This window comes from Nesoenas mayeri (genome assembly GCF_963082525.1).
Source record: "Nesoenas mayeri genome assembly, chromosome: 7".
In the NCBI taxonomy this organism is placed as follows: domain Eukaryota; kingdom Metazoa; phylum Chordata; class Aves; order Columbiformes; family Columbidae; genus Nesoenas; species Nesoenas mayeri.
Window position 1 is genome coordinate 39,956,712 of NC_137551.1, and position 27,712 is coordinate 39,984,423.

The 27,712-nt window shown below is 56.1% G+C and overlaps 1 protein-coding gene across 9 annotated transcripts in view; it reads left to right on the top strand.

The window, feature by feature from the left end:
* INPP5A (inositol polyphosphate-5-phosphatase A) overlaps positions 1-27,712 on the top strand; it is a 203,736-nt gene that overhangs the window by 92,783 nt on the left and 83,241 nt on the right. For all 9 annotated transcript variants that reach the window (XR_013922377.1, XR_013922378.1, XM_080348099.1 and 6 more), the window contains exons 5-7: positions 11,051-11,114; positions 14,718-14,821; positions 24,888-24,940. Coding sequence is in view for 7 of the 9 variants with exons in the window: in XM_080348099.1 (XP_080204225.1) it covers positions 11,051-11,114; positions 14,718-14,821; positions 24,888-24,940 (221 nt within the window). In the remaining 2 variants the exon portion in view is untranslated. The remainder of the gene's footprint in view (positions 1-11,050; positions 11,115-14,717; positions 14,822-24,887; positions 24,941-27,712) is intronic.

The following is a 27,712-nucleotide window of genomic DNA, read 5'->3' on the forward strand; positions in this document are numbered from 1 at the left end:
ACCCTGCCCCGCGGCACTGCCGGCTGCCCCGCGGCACTGCCGGCTGCCCTGCGGCACTGCCGGCTGCCCCGCGGCACTGCCGGCTGCCCCGCGGCACTGCCGGCTGCCCCACGGCACTGGCTGCCCCGCGGCACTGCCGGCTGCCCTGCGGCACTGCCGGCTGCCCCGCGGCACTGCCGGCTGCCCCGCGGCACTGGCTGCCCCACGGCTGGGGACCGGCAGCCGGTCCCTGCCCACCGCGGTGCCGTTCCGTCGCGGTCTGCAGGACCCCGGTCAGAAAGGCCGAGGTCCAGCGGCGCGTTGGCAGGGACAGATGCCATGGCAGGCTGCCGCTTCTTGCTGAATGAGGAAGGAGGATCTTCAGACGGGACTTGTTGTGCAGGGCGGTGTTCTGGTGGTTTTCATTCGGCCACACGGCTCTCTTTTCCCACGCGACAGGCGGGTTTGTGCCGAGTTCTGGCTGTGGCTGGGGATGGCGTTGGTGCTGCCAGGGCGGCTCCCCTGGGCTGTGGTTGCCGTTAGCGGCGATGGATTGGCAGCCACGTTACGCCCTGATCGTGGCCTTGCGTAGACAGGCCGTTGCGCGGGTACCGGCTCTCTGTATCTGGGCCCAAGGCGGGAGCGCAGCGTGGTTTGCGGTGTCAGTCGCAGCCCCGCGCCGGCTCCGGCGGATCGCCGTCAGGTCGCGTTTTCCTTCCCTGGCTCACGCAAGAGCGCGGATCCCGCGGGCCCCGCGTCCCCGGGGCTGACGCCCTTGCAAGGGGCTGTTCTCTCCTCTCCGTGTCCCTCCGGTAAGGCTGTCTGGTGACACCGCACTTCATCTTTGTTATGGTAATTTAAAATTTTAACAGGTTTATTAATCCTGCAGAATTTATTATAGTCAAACATGAGATATTATGGAGTTGCTGTTGTACGAAGCATTTACCCTCGCTGTTGGAATGACTTGTCCTTTGCATTGGCAGACACAGAAACATTCATTTTGTTTCCTAATTAGGAGAGCTGCAATCAGGAACCATGACAGGGTTCAGCTCCTCAGTGTACAGCATGCCAAGTTCCATAGAGCAGGCTTTATGAAATTCTCTTTAATTCAGGAACAGAATATCATTAACTTTGTGAGTGGATGAATACAATGGACAAGCAATTTAATTAACTTCTAACATTGGATGTTGGACAGGAGACAAAATGAAATTATGCACATATTTCTTATGCAGGCAGTCAACCTTGAAAGGGGCTTGATTGTGATGGGTCAGACAGGGGGACAGCTTTGTCCAATTATTTGATGTTTAGTCCTAGAATATGAAATTTGAAATTTGGTACTTTGTAAATCAATCATCTCTTATTTTGAGGCACTTACAAAGGTTCTTTGAGATACAAAACAACCGCCAGTGACTGTGACACGCTAAATACAACCTTTTACCACATGGTACTTTCCTCTTTGGAGATGAGCTGTATAATGCTAAGTGAAATGGGCATTAATGCCTCCTCATAAAATTGGATTTCCCATCTTGGGTGTATTATGTAAGAATATATCAATGAAATACTAAATTGATTTAAAGTTTTTTAAATTAAAATTATTTAGAGTCAAGTGAATGTGGTAAGAGTCATCAAAATGAAGCTGGTTTATTTTTTTTAATAAAAATATGGTAAAATGTTAAATAGCCAGCAGTGTCTCCCATCTGATGAGAAGCCATCCCAGTTGCTGTAGCATTGCCAAAGGCACATCCTGCCTCGCACAGCCCAGTCGGGAGCTGGTCCTGGGCCGTTCCTAATCAGTCCCTGTGCTGCCCGCAGAGCGGCCCTGTGCGGATGCAGCTCAGCGCTGTCCTAACCCGCAGGATCCCGCAGAGCGCCCCTATGCGGATACAGCTCAGCGCTGTCCTAACCCGCAGGATCCCGCAGAGCGCCCCTGTGCGGATGCAGCTCAGCGCTGTCCTAACCCGCAGGATCCCGCAGAGCGCCCCTGTGCGGATACAGCTCAGCGCTGTCCTAACCCGCAGGATCCCGCAGAGCGCCCCTGTGCGGATGCAGCTCAGCGCTGTCCTAACCCGCAGGATCCCGCAGAGCGCCCCTGTGCGGATGCAGCTCAGCGCTGTCCTAACCCGCAGGATCCCGCAGAGCGCCCCTGTGCGGATGCAGCTCAGCGCTGTCCTAACCCGCAGGATCCCGCAGAGCGCCCCTGTGCGGATGCAGCTCAGCGCTGTCCTAACCCGCAGGATCCCGCAGAGCGCCCCTGTGCGGATGCAGCTCAGCGCTGTCCTAACCCGCAGGATCCCGCAGAGCGCCCCTGTGCTGCCCGCAGAGCCCGCGCGGGGCCGGTGGCAGAGCGGCCATTGGTGTGCAGGAGCAGAGAGGCCGGCAGGAGCTGGCTTGCCCTCACTGGGCCCACGGGCCTCTGCCAGGCTTTGCTGCAGCAGCAGGCAGGGCCTTGCCAGACTTTGCTGCAGCAGCAGGCAGGGCTTTGCCAGGCTTTGCTGCAGCGGCAGGCAGGGCTTTGCCAGGCTTTGCTGCAGCAGCAGGCAGGGCCTTGCCAGACTTTGCTGCAGCAGCAGGCAGGGCTTTGCCAGGCTTTGCTGCAGCGACAGGCAGGGCTTTGCCAGGCTTTGCTGCAGCAGCAGGCAGGGCTTTGCCCTCGCAGCACCTCCCTTCTGCCCTCACAGGCCAGGGAATGTCCCCAGAAGGATGGTCCATGTACTTGGTCTCTTCATGGTTATCAGATACCTGGAACTAGTCCAGATCAGTTTCTGTTCAGTCTGGATCTGCTTCGTCCTGTGTCGATGCTGCTCTCTGCGTTCGCTGGCACTGCTGCTCTGTGGTTCATCTGCAGCCCCTTCGGCTGGCTGTGGTCAGCCAGTTCGGCACTTGTGGCGTGACGGGATCCTCTCTGATCCTGAGGGCCCTTTTTCAGCGTGGTCAGACCTGTGACGTGGGACGCAGAACCGTTGCTGTGATCCAGACGATGCCCGTCACCGGCTGCGCGGCCGCCCCGGTGCCTCCCGCGCCACGCCAGGGGTTCGCGGCGGCCCCGACGCCTGTGCTGCCGGCACAGGAGGACATGGCAATAGGGAATACATTCTGCTACTTTGGTCCCTGTTGTTGTAGGTTATACTCATCAAATTATTACAAAAATAGATGTGAAATAGGATATAGAATTCCTGGAAAACAATACTCTGCACCTTGGTGTTATTTGCTGCAATCTGAGTCTTGAGCTCAGTTTCTCTTGGTTCTTGAACTGTTACCAATATCCACTGGTTGAATCTGGCTCTTTGTACAATATTTTGAGCTCTGTATGTTAAGAACTTTTAACTGCCTGGGGGACATTTTTGCTCTTCGCGAGGTTTAACACTGAGATAACCGTTAAGCATTTAACCGCGTATCTCTTCTTAGGTACACTTGTGCTCGTTCTGTCTGCTTACGGATAATAATTAGATTGCATTCTCTCCTCCTGAGGAGGCAGCGGGTGTCCGTGGCAGGCTCAGCTGTGCTCGGGTCTGTCCGTGGCGGTGCTCGGGTCTGTCCGTGGCGGTGCTCGGGTCTGTCCGTGGCGGTGCTCGGGTCTGTCCGTGGCTGTGCTCGGGTCTGTCCGTGGCGGTGCTCGGGTCTGTCCGTGGCGGTGCTCGGGTCTGTCCGTGGCAGGCTCGGCTGTGCTCGGGTCTGTCCGTGGCAGGCTCGGCGGTGCTCGGGTGCCGCGCGGACTCCCCCGCGCCGCTCCACGCTCGAGCAGCCGCCCGCGCCGGTGCCGCGCCAGCCCCGAGCCTCCCGCCGTGATTGGGACCGCCGGAGTGCTTGTGTACGAGAAACTTTAAATAACAGCGTGATTTATGGCTTTGCGACCGTTCTGCTCCGAGTTCGGGAATATTGATAAGTGCCCCTTTATTTTTAACTGTCCAGTATACGTACATTTCCATTTTTGTTGGCTCCTTGTTCTGTCGGTAATCTTCGTTTTTAGAAAAAGAACCTCTCTGTGATTTTCTTTATTCAATAGTTTTGTAATTGGAATGTTAAATCTCTGTGAAAGGTGTCAGTATCAAACTATGAATATTCCTTGTTAATGTGGTAGAGTACATACGGATTGTTCATTTACTCACCAGACACATTCATACATAGCTCAGATTTTTTATTATTTTTTTCTTCTTAAGTTACCCAGTCACAAAGAATCTGTTAAAATGGAGTATGATTTTTATAACGAGAAGGCAGTAGGACGGATCCTGTTAGCTGAAGATCCCTCGTGTGAAAGCCTGTTGCTGGTGGTGGTTACTGCTGCTGGTTGCTGTTGGCCAGGAGGCCTCGCCGAGCTCCCCGTACGCACGAGGGCTGCAAACACCTTCGTTTTTAATGACGGTTTCTTGATTAAGCATCTAAATGACTTGGGATTATAGCTGTCTTGGAATTTTGAAAGTTACTGCATTCTGCCATGAAGATTGCTCTGAACCTTTAGAGAAACCCCAGCAGTTACGCCCATGTGAAAATCTCTAAGTCTTGGTAATGAGTCCAGCAATAAAAAGTAGAAGCTATGAAACTGTACATAGACACTCATGGATCAGTCGTTTCCTGAGCTACGTTTAGTTCAGCTATTAAAAAACTCCACACACACCCCCAGTTTATTTTTTAATGATTTGGACTGTTTTACTGGTGAGTTTGTAGCGGCTGTTCCTGTTGCTAGCCCTGTTGGCGTTGGTGTCACACTCGAAAGCAGCGTTCTGAAGAAGCAGGAGAGGAGCGAGGGCGCGGTGCGAGGTGTCAGATCGTCTGGTGCTGCTGAACGGCAACAGGAAAGACCGCGGCCTTCAGAGGAACTGAGGATGGTTAGAAATGACCATGCGTGTTCTGTCGGCCCGCTGGAGCTGGGAACGGGGCCACGCGGTGATCCCGCCGGCACAGCGCGGGGCGATCCTGCTGCCGGCACAGCACGGGGTGATCCCGCCGGCACAGCGCGGGGCGATCCCACCGGCACAGCGAGGGGTGATCCCGTCGGCACAGCGCGGGGCGATCCCGCTGCCGGCACAGCGCGGGGCAATCCCGCTGGCACAGCGCGGGGCGATCCCACCGGCACAGCGAGGGGTGATCCCGTCGGCACAGCGCGGGGCGATCCCGCTGCCGGCACAGCGCGGGGTGATCCCGCCGGCACAGCGCGGGGCGATCCCGCTGCCGGCACAGCGCGGGGCGATCCCGCCGGCACAGCGCGGGGCGATCCCGCCGGCACAGCACGGGGCGATCCCACCGGCACAGCGAGGGGCGATCCCGTCGGCACAGCGAGGGGCGATCCCGCCGGCACAGCGAGGGGCGATCCCGCCGGCACAGCGCGGGGCGATCCCGCCGGCACAGCGAGGGGTGATCCCACCGGCACAGCGCGGGGCGATCCCGCCGGCACAGCGAGGGGTGATCCCGCCGGCACAGCGCGGGGCGATCCCGCCGGCACAGCGAGGGGTGATCCCACCGGCACAGCGCGGGGCGATCCCGCCGGCACAGCGAGGGGTGATCCCGCCGGCATAGCGCGGGGCGATCCCGCCGGCACAGCGAGGGGTGATCCCGCCAGCGCAGCGGGGTCAGGCGCGCAGCAGTACGGCCAGAGTCAGCTCCATAAAATATATAGACTGCAAACAAGTTAGAACTTTTAAAGTCCAGCCCAGCATGTGGAGATTAATGTATAAATGCAGAAGAATCTTTGCAGGTGGTGTGATTAACACAGCAAGCGGGCGATGAGGCGTTGGGCAGCGCAGCGCGGTCAGATCTGCGCCCGCGCGGCTGCGAGTCCCCTCGTGCAGCACACGTACGGTGCACGGTGGCGCACATCACATCGGCCTGGTGTTGTGGAGTGAGAGTCTTCAATACCAGTCCTGTCAGTGGTTTTGCTCAAGTGAGCAATCCAGTTTGCTTTAACGAGAGCATCCCGTGTAACCAGGCAGGTATTTTTAACAGAGCCCAGGTTACAGTCCAGCAAGAGAGTTTTTCAAGTTTGTCATTGAATATTTGGACCCCAGTCACTTTTACACTTTATTAAAGGTGTAATTATTCAAATACTGTTGAAATTAACCTGATAACCTGTATGTGAGATACGAAGCCGGGAAAACAGTGCGTAATTGTTTGGAATGGCCGGGCTGGGGCTCCGGCTGCCTGCGCGTCAGCTGGATGGGGAGGCAATAGCAGTTTAATTGTATGTACTCGAGCTGATAAGTCCGATTCAGGAGATGATAAATTGCTGGACACCTAATTTGTTTGCAAATAAAAAGTGATAGACTATTTTATAATGAGTTAATTTGTTTTTTTAACCTTGAATGAATAATAGACATTTAGTGTTAATTTAGCTGTATGGGATCAAGCAGCCTATGAGCAGAGCTGACAAGCATGTACTTTAACATCGCTTATTATTGGTAGTTACTTTGTTGGTCGCTATTTCTGCGCATCAGAGCTAGTCTGCCCTTGCTTCGTGCACTTTCTTCATTCCTTGGGAAATGACAGTTGTATCAAAATTGACTTTTTCGAGGCAAACTCGGGTCAGCTGTTTTCAGTGTTTCTGAGCTGCCACACAAATCCAAGGCAGCCTGTGGCTTGTTTACCAGCAGAGCTCTAGAGCTGGTTTGCCATTGCTGTCCCCGTGGCAGTGTCCCCGTGGCACTGTCCCCGCACACCGGTGCAGCGCTGAGCGGGCACAGCCAGTTGCTCTGTCACACTCAGGTACCCACAGCCCCTCAGCCTCCTGCCCACAGCCCGGCCCTGGTGTGCTGGGCTGGCCCGGGGAGCAGGGCCGGGCATGGTGCGGGGCCAGGCATGGCGTGGAGCCGGGCACGGTGTGGGGCCAGGCGCGGTGCGGGGCCAGGCACAGAGCGGTCCCAGGCACGGTGCGGGGCCGGACACAGAGCGGTCCCGGGCACAGTGCAGGGCTGGGCACAGTGGTCCCAAGCACGGTGCGGGGCCGGGCACAGCGGTCCCAGGCACGGTGTGGGCACAGAGCGGTCCCAAGCACGGTGCGGGGCCGGGCACAGCAGTCCCAGGCACGGTGCAGGGCCGGGCACAGAGCGGTCCCAGGCGCGGTGTGGGCACAGAGCTGTCCCAGGCACGGTGCAGGGCCGGGCACAGAGCGGTCCCAGGCGCGGTGTGGGCACAGAGCTGTCCCAGGCACGGTGTGGGCACAGAGCGGTCCCAGGCACGGTGTGGGCACAGAGCTGTCCCAGGCACAGTGTGGGCACAGAGCGGTCCCAGGCACGGTGTGGGCACAGAGCGGTCCCAGGCACGGTGTGGGCACAGAGCTGTCCCAGGCACAGTGTGGGCACAGAGCGGTCCCAGGCACGGTGTGGGCACAGAGCGGTCCCAGGCACGGTGTGGGCACAGAGCTGTCCCAGGCACGGTGTGGGCACAGAGCGGTCCCAGGCACGGTGTGGGCACAGAGCTGTCCCAGGCACAGTGTGGGCACAGAGCGGTCCCAGGCACGGTGTGGGCACAGAGCTGTCCCAGGCACGGTGTGGGCACAGAGCGGTCCCAGGCACGGTGTGGGCACAGAGCTGTCCCAGGCACAGTGTGGGCACAGAGCGGTCCCAGGCACAGTGTGGGCACAGAGCGGTCCCAGGCACGGTGTGGGCACAGAGCGGTCCCAGGCACGGTGTGGGCACAGAGCGGTCCCAGGCACGGTGCGGGGCCGGGCACAGAGCGGGCCCGGGCGCAGTGTGGGCACAGAGCGGTCCCAGGCGCGGTGTGGGCACAGAGCGGTCCCAGGCGCGGTGCGGGGCCGGGCACAGAGCGGGCCCAGGCACAGTGCGGTGCTGGGCACAGAGCTGTCCCAGGCGCGGTGTGGGCACAGAGCGGTCCCAGGCGCGGTGCGGGGCTGGGCACAGAGCGGGCCCAGGCACGGTGCGGTGCTGGGCACAGAGCGGGCCCGGGCGCAGTGTGTCCGATGGGGCGGCCGCGGGCAGGCCGGGCGGGCAGGCGCTGTCGTGGCGGGTACCTGGAGGGCCTGAGCTGTTTCCCATCTCGGATTTTGCTGTTTGAAGTCTCTTAGTTCATTGCGACATAACTGGCCCAGATAAGGTGTGCCCGTATCGCACCCGATAACAGCGCTTTATGTGCCATTATTGTCTTCCTGTCTGGAGCTGCCGCAAGTTCTCGTTTGCCGTGTTTCCCGTGACTGAAATGTGGCAGCTAATAGAGTGCATTTTACTAATGGGAAACCAATAGGTGCTCCTGGTGTGGGGTTATAAACACGTAGAGCGCGTTCTGGCTGGCAGCGCGCGGTGCCGCGGCGCTGGCGCGGCCCGGCCGGGCTGCTGATAAGGGCTTCCTGACACACCGCGCGGTCCGACGCCGCCGTGCCCTGATAAATGCATTCCTTGAACTGCGCTGATACCGCGGGTTAAACATTGCAAAAGTTGGGTTGAACTTTGGCTTTAAATATTCATTAAAGCTAATTATGGATTTTATGACTATATGAATTACAGTTTCTGTGTCATCATCAGCAATTTATTTAAAATTTATTTAAAGCAATCTTTCTGTATTAACTTTATCACATTTAGTGAGGTAACGCAGTAAATGTTTACTCTCTACAGCAATTAAACTTTTATTCAGGTATTTCCTTTATGCATTAAATTTCCACAGCTGAAATGACGTACTTGAAAAAGAAATGATGCCAATTACCTGTTAACAAAATACATAGCTGTTTAAATCTTCAGACTTTTGTGGCAAGATTTCTGTATAATCAAAGGAACAGTGTTTTCAATAGTGTCAGATGCGTAATCCATCACAGCCAACTTGTTCATCTTGCCATCAATTCCAGTTTTTCCAGATGAGTCTTTCGCTGTGGAATAAGGAAAGAAATGCCCAGTATTGCACTGAGTATCATTCTGACCCGTTTAAAAGCAGTGAACATTGAACTGCAGTCTTCTAGCAGAGAAGATATGGGGGTTTTCTCCGCAGTACTGATTTGGGGGAGAACCAAAGCTCTCCAGGTACCCGCGCTCAGTCTGCGTTCCACAGCCGCAGCCCGGCCCCGTGCGTTTCTAAGCTACTTGGCCAAACTAAAAATTGTTATTGTTCATGACTGTCCTATCTGACTTTAAAGTTTGCTTTCTGCTCTGTTTGTTAGGGTGTATAAATATGTATATCCATGCTATTCACAGTGCCTGAACTCCTCTGTGGGACAGGATGTGCGTGGCCTGAAGTGGAGGCGCAGGCAGCAGCCCTGTGGCGCTTCCTCGGTTGGAATTTTTAGGAGTTGACCTGTTTGGGGTGGCCGATGGTTTCTGCTGTGTTCCTGCGTTACGTTACTCAGATGCCGCATGTACGGCTGCTGCTCTGTGTGCCACTGCATCCTTCTCCAAATAATGTTAAATTGTAGATAAGGGGTGTCCTGGCCGGGACTGGGCTGTCTTGGCCGGGACTGGGGTGCCATGGATGGGACTGGAGTGTCCTGGCTGGGACTGGGGTGCCATGGCTGGGACTGGGGTGTCCTGGCTGGGACTGGGGTGCCGTGGCTGAGACTGGGGTGTCCTGGCTGGGACTGGGGTGCCCTGGCCGGGACTGGGGTGCCCTGGCTGGGACTGGGGTGTCCTGGCTGGGACTGGGGTGCCATGGCTGAGACTGGGGTGCCATGGCTGAGACTGGGGTGTCCTGGCCAGGACTAGGGTGCCATGGCTGGGACTGAGGTGCCATGGCTGGGACTGGGGTGTCCTGGCTGGGACTGGGGTGCCGTGGCTGAGACTGGGGTGTCCTGGCTGGGACTGGGGTGCCCTGGCCGGGACTGGGGTGTCCTGGCTGGGACTGGGGTGTCCTGGCTGGGACTGGGGTGCCATGGCTGAGACTGGGGTGCCATGGCTGAGACTGGGGTGCCCTGGCCAGGACTAGGGTGCCCTGGCCAGGACTAGGGTGCCCTGGCTGGGACTGGGGTGTCCTGGCTGGGACTGGGGTGTCCTGGCTGGGACTGGGGTGCCATGGCTGAGACTGGGGTGTCCTGGCCAGGACTGGGGTGCCATGACTGAGACTGGGGTGTCCTGGCCAGGACTAGGGTGCCATGGCTGGGACTGGGGTGCCATGGATGGGACTGGGGTGTCCTGGCCGGGACTAGGGTGCCATGGCTGGGAGTGGGGTGCCATGGATGGGCCTGGGGTGTCCTGGCTGGGACTGGGGTGCCCTGGCTGGGACTGGGGTGCCGTGGCTGGGACTGGGTGCCCCGTCCGGCCCTGCCCCCGCCCAGGCCCGTGCTGTCAGCCTGGCTGTGATGTGGCTGTGCCGCGGAGGGCCGTGGCGCTGGCTGTCTCGCCCGCGTTGCCCGCGCTGGCGCGTCCGAGCGCTGTCCTGCGCGGTCAGACCAGGCGCTCTAGCGCACGGCTCGCTGCCTTTCCACTGAATTCAGAGTTGTGACCGCATGCGTTTTTCTTTATGTTTTTTAATTGGGGGCTTTGTAAGTGAGTTTAGGGTAGTTATTTTCAAGTACAACAATTGACTTTTACCTGTAGCTTGTTTGTGATTTTAAGACTTTTATCTAGTTTTCGTTCTCTGACAAAATACACTTTTCCCTACAAAAAATCCTTTGTAAACATGCTGCTATTTTTAAAATCCAGAGGCCAGAGCACAGTGAAGGTTTAGCCTGAGCCAGCAGCGTTCTCTGTTGCTGGTGACGATTCTTCAGTTAGGTAGCGATGTTTTTATCTTAGGGCAGGATTTATGTTGTTCCGGCGGGTGTCCTGTTGCAGGACAGTGACCCTGGAGTCCTCGGCAAGAAAGGGTCGTGCGGGTGGGACCGGTGCTGCGGAGGGTGCAGGTCGGTGTCGCTGCTTGCGCCCGTGCGGCCGGCGCGTCCCGGGGCGCGGCTGGTGCTGGTGCCCGGGCCGCGGTCAGTCCGCCGCCGGGTCTGCTTTGTGATGCCTTGAAAACTTCAGAGAAGCACCGAGGAAATGGAAACTTTTATAGATCTTTAAAATGTAAAAATTAGTAACGCTATTTATTAGTAATTTAATTTCTTCTGATTTTTTGTTCGTGGGGGTTTTTGGTTTTGTTGTAATTGGAAAGCAGGATACTTCAGTAGGCCAAAGCAGATATTTTTATAATTCCTCATTGTTTCTTACAGGCTCTGGGAAGTTTCTACTTTCTTCATGAATCTTTGAAAAACATCTACCAGTTTGATTTTAAAGGTAAGCAGAGGAGCTAGAAGTTGTTAATTGGTTTGTGCATCAAGGCAGCGTTTCTGTCGTCTCCTGCGGTGCCCGCCCGTTTCTGCACGGTGTGCAGATGTCTGTGTGACGCGCGCGGTCCCCTGAGAGCAGACGGCACCTTTCCTGGCTGTTACAGGCCTCGTGGAAGAAGTCAATGGGCCGGGCACAGGTTGAACGCGGTGCGTTAATCATTCCCGTGCAGACGGGCCTTTGGATCCATAGAGATCCCCGATGGCTTCAGACGAGCTCTGAATGGCCACGAGGTTCTTCCATGTACATCAGCTGTAGGAGCAAGACGTCCAGTGTCCAGCAGTGACGGTCGTTGTGCAGAGCGGCCGAGGTGGATTTATGGCGTACGTTACCCTGGAGCAGTGCAGGGCAGCGCCAGGTGTCATTGTTTTCAACCCGCATTGATCCGTCAGGTTGGAGGTCTTGCTAAATCTCAGAAGTTTAAGAGTAACACGAGGCAATGCGCATTAAATATTGGAAATATCATAGAAAATTACTGAATGCTTCCTGCAGTCTATAGAGAAAAGATTATATACAATTTATATTATTTCAGTTGAGAAGTGTCTGTATATTAAATAAAAAAATTTCTGAGCTTCATTGAGCTGACTGGGCTGAACCACATCAGTTCCACATCCAGCATCCCATTAATTTGAAATGCTGTTCAAACGGTGGTAACTACGGAGAGAACTAATTGTCTTAATTATATAGATTCATTATTTTTGTTCTCAGCAGAGACAGATCCTCTCTGCTCATGTAATTGAGGGTACAGGGTCTTCCTTCCCTGAGATACGTGAATGGTTGTTCCACGCGTACAGCAATTCCAGATTCAGCCTCCATAAGTCCTCCTGTCATCATCAGTTTTGACACTGAAGGAAAATCTCAGCTACAATATCAGAGGCAGTTCAGAGTAGATTTTGTTTGTGAGAGACGGTACTGAAACCTCAGTGATGATGTGGGGACTTGATAGCGGTGACGTCCAGTCTGTGTCCCGAGCTGGAGGGCTCTGCAGGCACTGCTGACGGTAGCACCGGGTGTTTCCAAAAGACGGGCCCAAGTTGCAGTCGCCAGCACTCGGAATCGGGTCCCCGTTCTGAACGTCGCGGTGCCGGACGGCGGTGCCGGGGGAGCGGGCGCTGCACTCTGCTCAGGCGTCCGTGTCCCAGGCCCGGGGAGCAGCCTGGAGCCGCTCTCGGTCCCTCGGTGTTCCCTCTGCCGTGCGAGTGCCTTTGCGTGTCAGTAACACGCAAGTGAACGTGCGCGGTGAGCTCTGGACTCTGACACCCTTGTGGAGCACCGGGGAGCAGCCGCGGGGCACTGGGGAACAGCCACGGAGCACCGGGGAGCAGCCATGGAGCGAGCACTGGGGAGCAGCCAGGGAGCACCGGGGAGCAGCCGCGGAGCACTGGGGAGCAGCCGCGAAGCGCCGGGGAGCAGCCGCGGAGCACTGGGGAGCACCGGGGAGCAGCCATGGAGTGAGCACCGGGGAGCAGCCGCGGAGCACTGGGGAGCAGCCAGGGAGCACCGGGGAGCAGCCGCGGAGCACTGGGGAGCAGCCAGGGAGCACCGGGGAGCAGCCACGGAGCGCCGGGGAGCAGCCGCGGAGCACCAGGGAGCAGCTGCAGAGTGCCGGGGAGCAGCCGCGGAGCACCGGGGAGCAGCTGCAGAGTGCTGGGGAGCAGCCGCGGAGCGCCGGGGAGCAGCCGCGGAGCACCAGGGAGCAGCTGCAGAGTGCTGGGGAGCAGCCACGGAGCACCGGGGAGCAGCCGGGGAGCAGCCGCAGAGCCGCCGCGCTGCTCCAGTCTCAGCTCCAGCTCCTTCCCCTGCCCGGACCTCCTCTGCGTCCTGCGACAGCGGCCTTGGGAGAAGAGGGGCTTTCTGAGCTTGTTAATTGTTGATTAACAGCTTTTTCACTGCCAAACAGCTTCTAAAAGAAAATACAAGGATTTTAAAAAGTGAGAAAATTGAAGGAAAAGGTGTAGGGGAAAATAATTAATATGAAGGAAATAAACAGATATCTTTTCCAGAAAATAAACACTTTAAGTGTTTGGTGTTTTGTTTTCCTTGGGAAAACCTTACAAAGCCAGATGAGGTGTGGACCGTGCACATGAAGACGTGTTTGGCCCAGTGATCACTTGGGAAGAAAAGCCTCCGAATGCGATCTCAAGGCAGGAGGCGCGGTGCTGAGCCGGCGTGCGGAGCGGGGCCAGCCTCCCGCGGTCGGGTCGTGCAGTGCGGGCCCGCGCGCTCCCGTCGCTCGGGAAGCGCACAGCTTGCCTCTTCTCTCGTGACTTTTCACGTCTTCACGGTGTATTAAGCTCTTAAATCAGAGGAGAAGTCCAAATGGATACAAATGTTCTCTGCACAAAAATCATTATGAAATTCTGCTTCTACTCAAAAGCATGAAAGCATGCAAAAAACAGATGTTTATGTACGATTCAATATTCCCGTAGTGTCCCTGTGTCTTTTCACAATTCTGCACGCAGCTGGATGTGACTGAACACAGTCTTTGGATTGTCTCTGTTTCTCAGTTCTCGGGAAGAGGTGTTTGAGATTTAACGTGAGAACAGTTTTCCCTGCAGCCCCACGTGTCATTCACGCAGCGCAGGAGCTGCTGAGCGGCGTTTGCAGCGGCCGGAGCGCCGGGTGCCCCGTGTGCGCGGCAGTGACCGGCCGTGTGCGCGAGGGGCCGTGCTCTGAGCAGCTCTGAGCAGCAGCGAGACCCAGGACTGAGCGGGTCCAGAAGCAGAACCTCTTGTTCACGAGCTTTGTGGATCCGTAGGTTGATCACTAAGGCTGTTCCTATGTGATGTAGCCGTTCATTAAAGACTCGGGGAAGTGCTGTGCTTCACCACTGTCTCCTTGCAAGCACAGCACCCGTCCCAGCTTTAACCCCCCTAGTCGGTCTGCAGGGCCAGAACCCGGCGTGGGGTTCATCTTCTGCACATCCCCAGAACAAGGCTCTTCCTGTCGTGGTTTGAAACAACCTGACCAGGAGAACTGATGCAGGTCCAGTATCAGTGAAGGCCATTCAGAAATAAGGCCCTTTCTTTTACTCTAAGGGTTTTCAAGTGACTGTGCAAATGACATTGAGTTGACTGAGCTACGTGCGTAAGCACAGACCATTTCAGGAGGAAATAAGGAAAAAAGAATGCCATTTTGTCCTGAGATCTGATATTTGGTTTTTAATCACTTTCAGTCACTTACCTGATGAGGGACCAGCCAGCAGCAGCCGGGTGGCCAGTGTTGCTGACCGCCGGGCTGGATGCGGCCGGCACAGGGACATGGGCCAGTTGTCAGAGCTGCCCGTTGTGCAGGTGTAGAGACCTGGGTCATCATTACAGCTCCAACACCGACAGTGCTCTGGTGGCAGCAGCGCCAGCACCAGCACTGGTACAATCCAGAACGCTCGTGCACGGCGGAGCGGCCCCTGTTTCCCCGAACAGCTCCGTGCTGCGCGTTTTGGCTGGAACGCGAACACCGCCTGCATAGTGCCTCTGCTTTGCCAACAGGGGCTGTGAGTTGCTTGTGATGTTAAAGATATGTATGTTAATTTTGGTTTATATCTCTTCCTAGCTAAGAAGTATAAAAAAGTTACTGGGAAGGAAATCTACTCGGACACCTTGGAAAGCACGCCGATGCTGGAGAAAGAGAAGTTCCCGCAGGACTATTTCCCTGAGGTACGTACGGTCCTGTGGAGCGTTCCCGAGCACCAGGCTGGACTCTGATTTCTCTGATTACTTAGAGTAGCTTCTCTCAGTAATGTAAATAAGGTCAGAATTGAGTCTTGGGTTTTTGTTTGTTTGTCAGTTTCTTGTTGCCTATAGTGTATGTTCTCAATCATTGCGTGGATTTACCACATTCAAACGGAGTCCTTTGTATAGTAGGAAGTCCCCGTGAAGGATGGAGACAGTGATGAAGACTCATTTGTGCGTTTAAAAGCCGTGCGCAGGTCTGGTGCAGGGAGCCCCACGGCAAGGCAGGGAGCCCCACGGCAGGACAGGGAGCCCCACAGCTGGGCAGGGAGCCCCACAGCTGGGCAGGGAGCCCCACGGCTGGGCAGGGAGCCCCACGGCAGGACAGGGAGCCCCACGGCTGGGCAGGGAGCCCCACGGCAGGACAGGGAGCCCACGGCAAGGCAGGGAGCCCATAGCCGGGCAGGGAGCCCCACGGCTGGGCAGGGAGCCCACGGCAAGGCAGGGAGCCCCACGGCTGGGCAGGGAGCCCACGGCAGGACAGGGAGCCCACGGCAAGGCAGGGAGCCCCACGGCCAGGCAGGGAGCCCCACGGCCGGGCAGGGAGCCCCACGGCCGGGCAGGGAGCCCCACGGCAGGACAGAGAGCCCCACGGCAGGACAGGGAGCCCCACGGCAGGACAGGGAGCCCCATGGCCGGGCAGGGAGCCCCACGGCCGGGCAGGGAGCCCCATGGCAAGGCAGGGAGCCCCACGGCTGGGCAGGGAGCCCCACGGCAGGACAGGGAGCCCCATGGCCGGGCAGGGAGCCCCACGGCAAGGCAGGGAGCCCCACGGCCGGGCAGGGAGCCCCACGGCAAGGCAGGGAGCCCCACGGCAGGACAGAGAGCCCCATGGCCGGGCAGGGAGCCCCACGGCAAGGCAGGGAGCCCCACGGCAGGACAGGGAGCCCCATGGCCGGGCAGGGAGCCCCACGGCAAGGCAGGGAGCCCCACGGCCGGGCAGGTCCCGCGCTGCCCTCGCTCCCTTCCTGTTCCCCTGCGCACCGGCGAGTGCCGTGCGTTTGGAGGTGAGGTTGTGTTGGACCAGGAGCGCCGGCTCCGCTCGGGTCCTGCCGAAGTGCCGTTGTGTGTGCACGTGCAGTCTTTGCCTGCAGTTCTCTGCAGTTTAATTCACTCATTTTTAATTTCTTAAGAACATCTAGAACGTGGGTGTTTAATGGTGTTTGCTACAAGCCAAGAGAATGAATTTGTTGAATTCCTGCAACATTTGTGGTACTACTTTAGTATAAGGAGGAACTAAACAAAGTTTGAAAATTAATGTAGAATTTGTAAATATACACACTTAGAGATATTTATGTTGCATTAATAATTACAGGGTTGATGAGATGTGGGTTATCCCTTTTCTTTAGATACTCCATTATTTGGGTTTGTATTCTGTATGTCTCTGCTGGAGGGAAACTGCCTTTGACATAGTTTTACCAGTTTCAACCTCCTGTGAATAGATGTCTGAAGTTCTTGGCAGGGAAGTGCTCTGTCATTTGGAAGGAGCTTCAGGCAGTTACTCGTTCGTCTCTCCTCACCAGCAGCGGACGGTGGCAGCAGGGTGACTGCAGCCAGCGGTGCTGCCAGGCGCCGCGGAGCGAAGGGGAGCGCTGAGCACCAGCGTGCGCGCCGTGTCACCCCAGCGGCAACAGGCCGACTTACAGACTGTTCCTCCGTACCAGCGGCACTGATTTCCATTGCGGTTTCATCGTGAGACTGGCAAACGTGTAACTTGCTCAGCATGGTTTGTTGCCGCCTCTTACGTGAGCAGTTCTGCACCAGCTCCTGGAGAACCCCCGGTCTGGGTCCCGGGGGGTGTGTTGGTGTCCGGTGCTCGGGGATCAGCTGCTCGCTCGGCTGGCGTCGGAGCCAGAGCTTCTCCATTCGTTGCGCGCTGCAGCCCTGTGGTAGGGACAGGGCTGGTGGGCCCAGAACCCAAAAAGAAGCTAAATACCTTTGGAGGGTCTGATGCCTTCACCCTGTTCCATTTGTTACGTTACCTTAAATGACATTCCTAAGGAGAAGCACCGTGTTCTGGTGTTGGCAGGGATGCTCTTTACCTGGAGGAAGAATCAACAGGAGAAGAGAAAACCCACAAACACTCACATGTAAGATAGGAACAGGTCCCTGGAGCACCTCGGGAGTTGAATTCCGCTCCTGCGGCGCACAGCTGGTGCTGGTGGTGCTGCAGGACCCAGAGCGGGGTCCGATTGCGGAGCCCTGCGGCGGGCAGAGCGCGACCTGGCTCTGCAGGGCGCGGGCGGCACTGCTGTTCCCTGCGACCCCGCGCCCGTCCCCTGCCCGCGGCAGCACTGCTGTTCTCTGCGGCTCCGCGCCCGTCCCCTGCCCGCGGCAGCACTGCTGTTCTCTGCAACCCCGCGCCCGTCCCCTGCCCGCGGCAGCACTGCTGTTCCCTGCAACCCCGCGCCCGTCCCCTGCCCGCGGCAGCCCTGCTGTTCTCTGCGGCTCCGCACTCATCCCCTGCCCGCGGCAGCACTGCTGTTCTCTGCGGCTCCGCACTCATCCCCTGCCCGCGGCAGCACTGCTGTTCTCTGCGGCTCCGCACTCATCCCCTGCCCGCGGCAGCACTGCTGTTCTCTGCGGCTCCGCACTCATCCCCTGCCCGCGGCAGCACTGCTGTTCTCTGCAACCCCGCGCCCGTCCCCTGCCCGCGGCAGCACTGCTGTTCCCTGCAACCCCGCGCCCGTCCCCTGCCCGCGGCAGCACTGCTGTTCCCTGCAACCCCGCGCCCGTCCCCTGCCCGCGGCGGCACTGCTGTTCTCTGCGGCTCCGCACTCATCCCCTGCCCGCGGCAGCACTGCTGTTCTCTGCGGCTCCACACTCGTCCCCTGCCCGCAGCAGCACTGCTGTTCTCTGCGGCTCCGTGCTCATCCCCTGCCCGCGGCAGCACTGCTGTTCTCTGCGGCTCCGCACTCATCCCCTGCCCGTGGCAGCACTGCTGTTCTCTGCGGCTCCGCACTCATCCCCTGCCCGCGGCAGCACTGCTGTTCTCTGCGGCTCCGCGCCCGTCCCCTGCCTGCGGCAGCACTGCTGTTCCCTGCAACCCCGCGCCCGTCCCCTGCCCGCGGCAGCACTGCTGTTCTCTGCAACCCCGCGCCCGTCCCCTGCCCGCGGCAGCACTGCTGTTCTCTGCGGCTCCGCGCCCGTCCCCTGCCCGCGGCAGCACTGCTGTTCTCTGCAACCCCGCGCCCGTCCCCTGCCCGCGGCAGCACTGCTGTTCCCTGCAACCCCGCGCCCGTCCCCTGCCCGCGGCAGCACTGCTGTTCTCTGCAACCCCGCGCCCGTCCCCTGCCCGCGGCAGCACTGCTGTTCTCTGCGGCTCCACACTCGTCCCCTGCCCGCAGCAGCACTGCTGTTCTCTGCGGCTCCGCACTCATCCCCTGCCCGTGGCAGCACTGCTGTTCTCTGCGGCTCCGCGCCCGTCCCCTGCCCGCGGCAGCACTGCTGTTCTCTGCGGCTCCGTGCTCATCCCCTGCCCGCGGCAGCACTGCTGTTCTCTGCGGCTCCGCACTCATCCCCTGCCCGCGGCAGCACTGCTGTTCTCTGCGGCTCCACACTCATCCCCTGCCCGCGGCAGCACTGCTGTTCTCTGCGGCTCCACACTCATCCCCTGCCCGCGGCAGCACTGCTGTTCTCTGCGGCTCCACGCTCATCCCCTGCCCGCGGCAGCACTGCTGTTCTCTGCGACTCCGCGCTCATCCCCTGCCCGCGGCAGCACTGCTGTTCTCTGCGGCTCCACACTCATCCCCTGCCCGCGGCAGCACTGCTGTTCTCTGCGGCTCCGCACTCATCCCCTGCCCGCGGCAGCACTGCTGTTCTCTGCGGCTCCACGCTCATCCCCTGCCCGCGGCAGCACTGCTGTTCTCTGCGGCTCCACACTCATCCCCTGCCCGCGGCAGCACTGCTGTTCTCTGCGGCTCCGCACTCATCCCCTGCCCGCGGCAGCACTGCTGTTCTCTGCGGCTCCGTGCTCATCCCCTGCCCGCGGCAGCACTGCTGTTCTCTGCAGCTCCGCGCTCATCCCCTGCCCGCGGCAGCACTGCTGTTCTCTGCGGCTCTGCGCTCATCCCCTGCCCGCGGCAGCACTGCTGTTCTCTGCGGCTCTGCGCTCATCCCCTGCCCGCGGCAGCACTGCTGTTCTCTGTGACTGGCAGGCCGAGCCAGCGGCTTTCCGTGGGAACTGAAAAGTTAGAAAAGAATTGGGGTGATTTTTACAGTAGGCAGATTTTCGTTGTAGACTGAAGACCAAAGAGTCTCGAGCACACGTGGGTCACAGGAACATCCAAGAACCAGCGCTGTCATAGTTTGGGTTCTCACATACGCGTTTCTGTTTTTAAAGCTAAAATTAATCTTGTTGTCACCTATTTTCTTTCTAGACAAGTGTTGGTGGTAAAAGTGCTAATTTAAAGGCCACAAAATAATGAGTATTTTGAAACTGTGGGCTGGCACAGCAGAATGCGCGGGCAGCGTCGCTGGCCAAACCTCCGTTTACACGCTCGTGTGTGTTGTAGCCAGACTTCTCGTATCACATTTGCAATGTTTTGTGTGAGAAGTGGCTTAAGACTGATTCCTTTTATTACTGCTGCTTAAGGATGATCTAAAAGTAATTACAATGATTGAGGCATAATGCAATTCAAAATAATTACAGCGCAGTGCATATAAAACTAACAAAACTTTCTGCCGTGATTGATGTTCCTCTTGGCCGTGCGTGAGCCTCCAACGATGCCGCTGGGAGCACCACTCCACATAATGTTACCCATTGAAAAAGCAGATTTGTGTAGTCTATCAGCCCTGAGTAATTTTTTTTTCCCCATAGTGAGAAATTGGTTGTTATCATAGATCACAGATACTGCTCAGAGCTCTTATGAAAGATGAATTAATTTCACTAATGCTTTAATGCAAACCTTTCATGGGGAAGGCTGTATGGTGATAACCTTACCGCAGTCTCTCCTTTCTCAATGATGATTTATGTTGTCTTTTAGTAGATGAAACTGCCTGTATTCACAATCCATCTGCTGCTAAAGGAATCCTATTAACAGAGGCTCTGAGAAGAGACTTAATACCATGAGGTGAAAGATGTGGTATCCCTGTGTGGGACACCAAGGAGGGATATTTTTGCTGTTCGTGTCCCCCGCCGGGTTTTGTGCTGGCTTACAGGGGGCGGATCAGCTGGTGACTGTCCGCTAGAGTCAAAATAGAGATGGTCGGTTTGAAATCTGCGATAGCAAACAGTTTTCTCTCTCCTCCTTCAACACAGGTCTTCCTTAAGCTCTGTTTCCAAAAGCTGCTTCTTTCCAAATACCGTATTAGGAAATACTAAAGCACATCAATGACCCACTGCTGCTGGTGTTGCTGCTTTGAGTCGTGTGCTCCCACAGTGATACAGTTTGGCTGCACAGAGAAGTCCTGAAGCAAATCTTCATCGGAAGAGAACGTGGTCAGACGCCGTGCCAGCCCTACCTGCCCGGAGCCGCAGGCACGCCGCCACGTCGCGGTTTGGAGCTCGGCATTCGGGACGGGTCACGTAACCTTGTCCTTGGCGGATCTGTCACATCATCACCGTGCTGCTACATTGATAGTATAGATTTTATTTAGTGTAATTATCTACCTTTAATGACTATTTTGTGGAACTTTGTAATGACTCCTTGCATTCTCAGAAAAGGTGAAATGAGCCACAGAATTACTGTGATATTTTGGGTTGGATTTATAAAATTCAGATCCTGCCAACCCTGAATCGGGCTGTTGCAGAGGAAGGAATTCTTACCGAGCCGGTGCCCCAAGCCCGTGTGCCAGTGTGCCAGTGTGCCAGCCAGTGTGCTGGCCCGTGTGCCAGTGTGCCAGCCATGTGCCAGTGTGCCGGCCCGTGTGCCGGCCCGTGTGCCGGCTCGTGTGCCAGTGTGCCGACTCGTGTGCCGGCCCGTGTGCCAGTGTGCCGGCCCATGTGCCGGCCATGTGCCAGTGTGCCGACCCGTGTGCCGGCCCATGTGCCAGTGTGCCGGCCATGTGCCAGTGTGCCGGCCATGTGCCAGTGTGCCAGCCATGTGCCAGTGTGCCGGCCCGTGTGCCAGTGTGCCGGCCCGTGTGCCAGCCATGTGCCAGTGTGCCAACCCGTGTGCCGGCCCGTGTGCCAGTGTGCCGGCCATGTGCCAGTGTGCCAACCCGTGTGCCGGCCATGTGCCAGTGTGCCAACCCGTGTGCCGGCCCATGTGCCAGTGTGCCGGCCGTGTGCCAGCCGTGTGCCGGCCCTGCCTTACGGCTCCTCGCAGACAAACCAGAGCTGGGCCTTCCTTTCACGAGCTGCCTTGCCGTCACGGTTCTGTCCTCTGGGGTCACTCCGGTGAGGACATGACGTGCTCTCCTGGCCGGCGTGTGTCCCCTGGTTTTGTATGGGAAAATAAGTGGAGCAAGTGTAAGTTTTATCACATATTTCTTATATTTGCTTACATCATACACAGACACTTAAATGTGGTCTGCTGATATATATATTCTTACTAAATTCTTTATACTGCTAAATAAAGGATAATGAAAGCACTATGTCAAAAAGCAAACGATCAATTAAATTATTACACTGCATAACAGGCTTTGTCATTAGGTGGATTGGCTTCGTATCCTTAAGCTCTCACCCTGTGTTTTTTGATGAGTGCCATAGGTGCTTTGATTTTCAGACTTTTAAATGTATGTAATGACTTTTAAAGATCTTTAGCAGTAAAAATATGACTGATAGTGCTGTTACAGCGTTTCATAATGTTCAAAGGCTGGATTTGGCTTGATTGGGCTCCATATACTGCATCTTGTTCTGAAATGCAGGGAAATGAGAAAAGTGCTTTGGACAGTTTGTGCACAAACTCCTAGCAGCGCGAGAGCCTGACTGCTTTAGTTCTGTGCTGGTGTGAGGAGAGGAGCGGCGTTCCGCGTGGGGCTGACGGCGAGCTGCGCGGGCCGGCTCCGGCGCGGTGCCGGCTCCGGCGCGGTGCCCGCCGCGTCCCCCGCCCCGGCTCGCTGCTCCTCCCGGAGCGGCAATTACACCGCAGCCATGGCCACGTTCATCCGTCTTCGTGCCCCTGCTTTGTATGGCGGAATAAACCCTTGCTGGGTCACTATTTAATTTGATATGGTCCCTCTCAGTAAAATGATGGAGAAAAGATGAATTAAGGCTCTGTGCTAGTCATTATCAATCATGGTTTGTGTGCATTACTTATTGCTCACAGTGCTTTTTGACATTAGCCCTCTATAACCTCTCTCTTCATGTTAATGTTGTCTGGAGGTCCTTTTACCCGATGTAGCAGAGGTTATTTATATAGGTGGTGTTTCTGGGGGGTTTTAAAAGGTCAGCACGATCTCCTGAGAGACTCTATTCACAAAGGAAAGGCTGGTGGAATGTAACTACAGGTTTTCAAATTGTGAATTTTTTGTTTATATTTTTGTAAGGACTTCTAATAGAGAGGTGTCAGAATTCCAGTCACACTTATTAAAGTAAGGATTGGGCAGAATAGCCTCTCATACATACTGCTGCCCTTAAAGCCAGTGTTTGCGGTGTATGTGTGAGGAGATTCCAAGCTACTGTAAGAAATTCCTGTGTTCTACCATGCCATGAAGTACAAGCTGTGTTGCAAATACCTTTTAATTGGCTCGTATCGGTGTAAGCGTGCGTGAAGCAGAGCCCGGGCAGAGCGAGGGCTGGGCGCGCTCCCCGGGGTTGATGGGGCTGTTAGCGATGGAGCCTCAGCGGGTCCTGCGGGGCGGCTGCTGGAGAGCCCGGGGAGCGGGTGGTGGTGACAGCGGGGCTGGGGCTTGTGGCCCTGTGCTCATGGCGGGCGTGCGATCCCGGGCCCCCACGGGGCAAAGGGAGCCGGCGCTGGCACCGCCAGGCTCGCCGCTGCCGTCGGGAGAGGGAGGGGTCGCTGAGGCTGGGAACACCAGTGTCACAGCTGGTCCTGGAGGGCGGCACGGAGGGTCCCAGGAGGCCTGTCCTCGCGGTGGGAAGGCGATGGAGCAGATCCGCCGGCGGGCAGGGCTGCGATGTCCCACACGTGGTGCCCAGCAGGGCTGGGCTGCAGTGTCCTGTGTGATGTGACCCGGTGGGTGCAGGATGAGGCGGCCGGAGCCTGGCCGGGCACCAGGCTCCCGGCGAGCCGAGTCCCACCGGCAGGGTTCTGGTGGCGCTCTGGTCAGCCTGGGAGAGGATGTCACCAGGAGGTCACACATTGAAGAGAGGCCCCGTAGGTTGTGGGATCACTGGCCTTGGAGATGCTCAGAACCCAATGAGTTGTGGCTCTGAGCAACGTGATCCACTTGGCCCTGTGGTAACGCTGCATCTTTGGAAGCACCTGTTGTGGTGCCAAAGAGGAAAAGAGCAAATGAAAAATGACAGCTTGATTGAAGACATTATCTTGGGCCACATCATAGGCTTGGACTATTTGATTTTCAGTTGTATGTATTGTTCTTCAGTGATTAAAAGTTCAATGTAGTTATTTTTAAGAATGAAATGACAGAGCTCTCTTTTTTTGATTGAGATTAGATTTAGGCCAATTTTGAATGCTTTTAGCATTTAACTTTTTTCATTGTTTTGATTTTGAATAAATGTTGACATTTTGCCAAATCTCAACTTGTAACTGTGCTGCCACAATCATCACAGAAACCGTGAACAGCAGAGGCCGCGTTGGATTAGGAGATGTGCAGATCAGGCGGGGAGCCGGGCTGGGGAAGGTGCGGGGTGCAGGTGAACTGCTGAGCTGGTGAGCTCGGTGCTGGTGTCCTGGGTGCTGGTTGCTGGTGTCCTGGTTGCAGGTGAACAGGTGTGCTGGTGTCCTGGTTGCAGGTGAGCAGGTGTGCTGGTGTCCTGGGTGCTGATGTGCTGGTTGCAGGTGAGCAGGTGTGCTGGTGTCCTGGGTGCTGGTGTCCTGGTTGCAGGTGAGCAGGTGTGCTGGTGTCCTGGTTGCTGGTGTCCTGGTTGCAGGTGAGCAGGTGTGCTGGTGTCCTGGGTGCTGGTGTGCTGGTTGCAGGTGAGCAGGTGTGCTGGTTGCTGGCTGCGTGTGCGCTGGTGGCTGCTGGCCCGGCAGCCGTGCCCTGGCCGCAGCAAGCAGCCGCTGGGCTCTGCAGGGCACCTCAGTGTCTCGGCAGGATGTGGGACTCGCAGTTCGGTGAGGGCTCTGAGCTCCCATAGAGCCGGATAAATGCGCCTGACAGGTGTCCCAGGGACCAGCAGCCCTGACCAGGGTGCTCTGCTGCGGGATCCTGGTTCGGAACGAGGAGTTCCAGTCTTTGCTGCAGAATCATTGGCATCATTATTTAAGCCTGTCTGGTGCAATATTCATTACCAGAGAACATTAGCCTACCCCACATGCATTGTTAACAGTGTACAAATAGGATGCAGAATCACGTCTTTTAGTGGGAGGTTGTGATTTATGGCAGCGGCTCAGGAGTGGTGCTGAAAAACACCTTTTTGCTGTATCAGAAGTGCCATACGTTGGCATGAGTTGATTTGTGGCTTCCTCGTGGACATCGCAGTTTTGATAAATGTAATGTTTTATCATTATTTAAATTCCCTTTAACTTTTATAGAAATATTGGGTGGGTTGGCTCAGCAGGAGAAATGGCTTTTTAGCACATCTCCTTCATTTTAATTTGATGTAAATCTCTGATGACATTTCACAGTTCAGGTAAAATTACAAAGAAGCCGAGACATTTGTGCGTAGGCAGGAAGAATCTGCTGGTTTAGGCGAAGCATAAACACAGTTGTAAAGCTTTCCTAATTGGTTATCTTTCATCTATAAGCAACTACCGGGGCTTATATTAGTTTTACTCCTAAGTTTATAACTGCTGCAGGACCAAAAATATAAAGAATTCCAGGATTTAAGAGGCACAAGATATGTTTCCAAGGTATCTCAGCTGATATGTAGTTACAGTATGGATGAACCTGGTTTCACTTTGTTCACTTTCACAGTAATGCTTTACCTAAGGTGACCGATTCTGATGTGTTTGTTTTTCAGTGCAAGTGGTCCAGAAAAGGTTTCATTCGAACAAGGTGGTGTATTACTGATTGGTAAGTTGCATCTTAAGTTATTCCTCATTATGTCTATATTATGTATGGATTTGTTAACAACTGTTTCAAATAAGGTATTCGTATACACACATTGGTCTATTCATAGAAAAGATTGGTTGCAAAATGTTTATTTTGCTTTATTATTTGTTGAGCATGTAATGCTCAGTAAGTTGTAGTGATGCCTGGAAAAATGTGATCCTGATAGCCATAGTATGTATGTAAATAGGTATGTGAAATTAGCATGGGATAATTCAGGTCCTAAGCAATCCAACATGATCACAGAGGTTGGGTGTCAGTGACCAGGAGTCCCCGTGCAGAGAGGCAGGTGTCCCCAGAGCTGCTCAGTCCCCACGTTGGGGTGCAGGTGTCCCCAGAGCTGCTCAGTCCCCACGTTGGGGTGCAGGTGTCCGCAGAGCTGCTCAGCCCCCACGTTGGGGTGCAGGCGTCCCCAGAGCTGCTCCGTCCCCACGTTGGGGTGCAGGTGTCCCCAGAGCTGCTCCGTCCCCACGTTGGGGTGCAGGCGTCCCCAGAGCTGCTCAGTCCCCACGTTGGGGTGCAGGCGTCCCCAGAGCTGCTCCGTCCCCACGTTGGGGTGCAGGCGTCCCCAGAGCTGCTCAGTCCCCACGTTGGGGTGCAGGCGTCCCCAGAGCTGCTCAGCCCCCACGTTGGGGTGCAGGCGTCCCCAGAGCTGCTCAGCCCCCACGTTGGGGTGCAGGTGTCCCCAGAGCTGCTCCGTCCCCGTGCTGAGATGCAGGTGTCCCCAGAGCTGCTCAGCCCCCGTGCTGAGATGCAGGTGTCCCCAGAGCTGCTCAGCCCCCACGTTGGGGTGCAGGTGTCCCCAGAGCTGCTCAGTCCCCGTGCTGGGGTGCAGGTGTCCCCAGAGCTGCTCCGTCCCCACGTTGGGGTGCAGGTGTCCCCAGAGCTGCTCAGTCCCCGTGCTGGGGTGCAGGTGTCCCCAGAGCTGCTCCGTCCCCACGTTGGGGTGCAGGTGTCCCCAGAGCTGCTCAGTCCCCGTGCTGGGGTGCAGGTGTCCCCAGAGCTGCTCCGTCCCCACGTTGGGGTGCAGGTGTCCCCAGAGCTGCTCAGTCCCCGTGCTGGGGTGCAGGTGTCCCCAGAGCTGCTCAGCCCCCACGTTGGGGTGCAGGTGTCCCCAGAGCAGCTCGTGCGGGACGGGCACCCGTGCCTGGCAGTGTGCCGCCCAACCCTGGGCCGGCTGGGGAAGGAGATTGTTCTCCGGCAGCTCCGTGAGCCAGACTTAACCCCGGTCCGGTTGCCACTGGGTCGGTGGAGGGTCCCTGCCCTTAAGGAGCACAGCTCTTTCAAACTGGTTCCTCCTGTATTACTTTTGCTGGAACAAAAGCAGTGGCTTTTCCCCTTCTGCAGGCTTCTGACCCAGAAATCAGACAGGCAGCGGGGGGATAATGTAGGTTCTTGTTAACTTTTCCAGATCCGTATGACGTGGTGTGTGGTTCCAGCAGCAGAGCTGCAGCAGTGGCTGTTCAGCACCAGTTGCTAATCTGGCCTTTCCTCTTCTGTCATGGCTTTTCCAGGTTCTGTCTCCCCTATCTTCTTAGATTTCTTCTCTGCAGAAAAAATGTGGGCTTATTTTTAGGACTTTCCATGGAAAACTGTTCCTCAGAGACAGATGTAAAGGGCAGGTTCCCTGGCAGGTTGGCACGAGAGGGGTGGCTCTGGCAAGGAGCGGTCTGTAGCCACAGGTTCTGGTCAGATAATGTGCAGTGCTTGTTTCCTAAGGGTGTGTTGGGAGTTCAGGGTGAGGAGGCTCACAGCTTTTTCTGCTCTGGGAGGAGGTGGGTTACGGTGGAAGTTCTGTGCAGTGTGTGGTGATGATCCGCGTGATCTAACAAGATCTCGGATGCTGCCAATGAGAGGTTGAAGGGGCAAGTTACTGTGAACAGTTTCTGGAGAATGAAAGTGAATTATTATGGAAAATACAGGGGTTAGAAAATACACCTAATTAGGTCTGTAGTGCATAAGGTATCTGTTCATGGTATGATAAGTGTTTAAACCTTGTCTGTGTGCATATGCATATGAACAGAGTTCTGACCATTTTCGTAATCATGACTTTTGATCTATACATCTCTGCATACTAATAGCTCAATAAAAACATAGCCAGGAGACCTGTTAATACTTCTTTGCGAACCCTCGAAGGGAGCTATGGACTTTCCCTGCCTAGGAAAACATCATTGCAGAACGTACCTTGGGCCAAACCAGGGGGCTTCCAAAAACCCCCGAAAGTGACCTTAAAGGATTTCAGAGCTGTGTCCTCTTCCTGCTCCCGTGCGGTTCATGACCTGCCAGGCCAGGTTCCTCTGTGGGTCCAGCCGCTTCTTCATTAGCTTGTTGTAGGTGTGCACCGAGAGTTAAGGAATCTCGGGCACTCGGAGGTGCCATTTTAAGAAAAAATAAAAGAAAACTACATTTACTCTTTTTTTTCTTAGCTCTTTTTTTTTAAGTGTCTTGAATATTGGGGTAGCTGGTGGTGTTTGTTTCTGTTCCAGTGGTTCTTAGTGCTGTTGTGTTAATGGGTGCAAGATGGTGCCCCGAACACGTTACAATCTTAAATATAGTTTATGTTTGGTAGGGAGGATGGGGTAGAGTATACGTTTATGAAAAGTAGGCATGTCACCAACCTGGGAACAGTTACAGGTATAGCAGTGGTCAGAATCAGCAATCAAAATGGGTTTGGTGTTTTAGAGAAAGCAGGATTGCAGGATTAATGCCAGGGAAGTGCAGAGCATTGCACTCTGA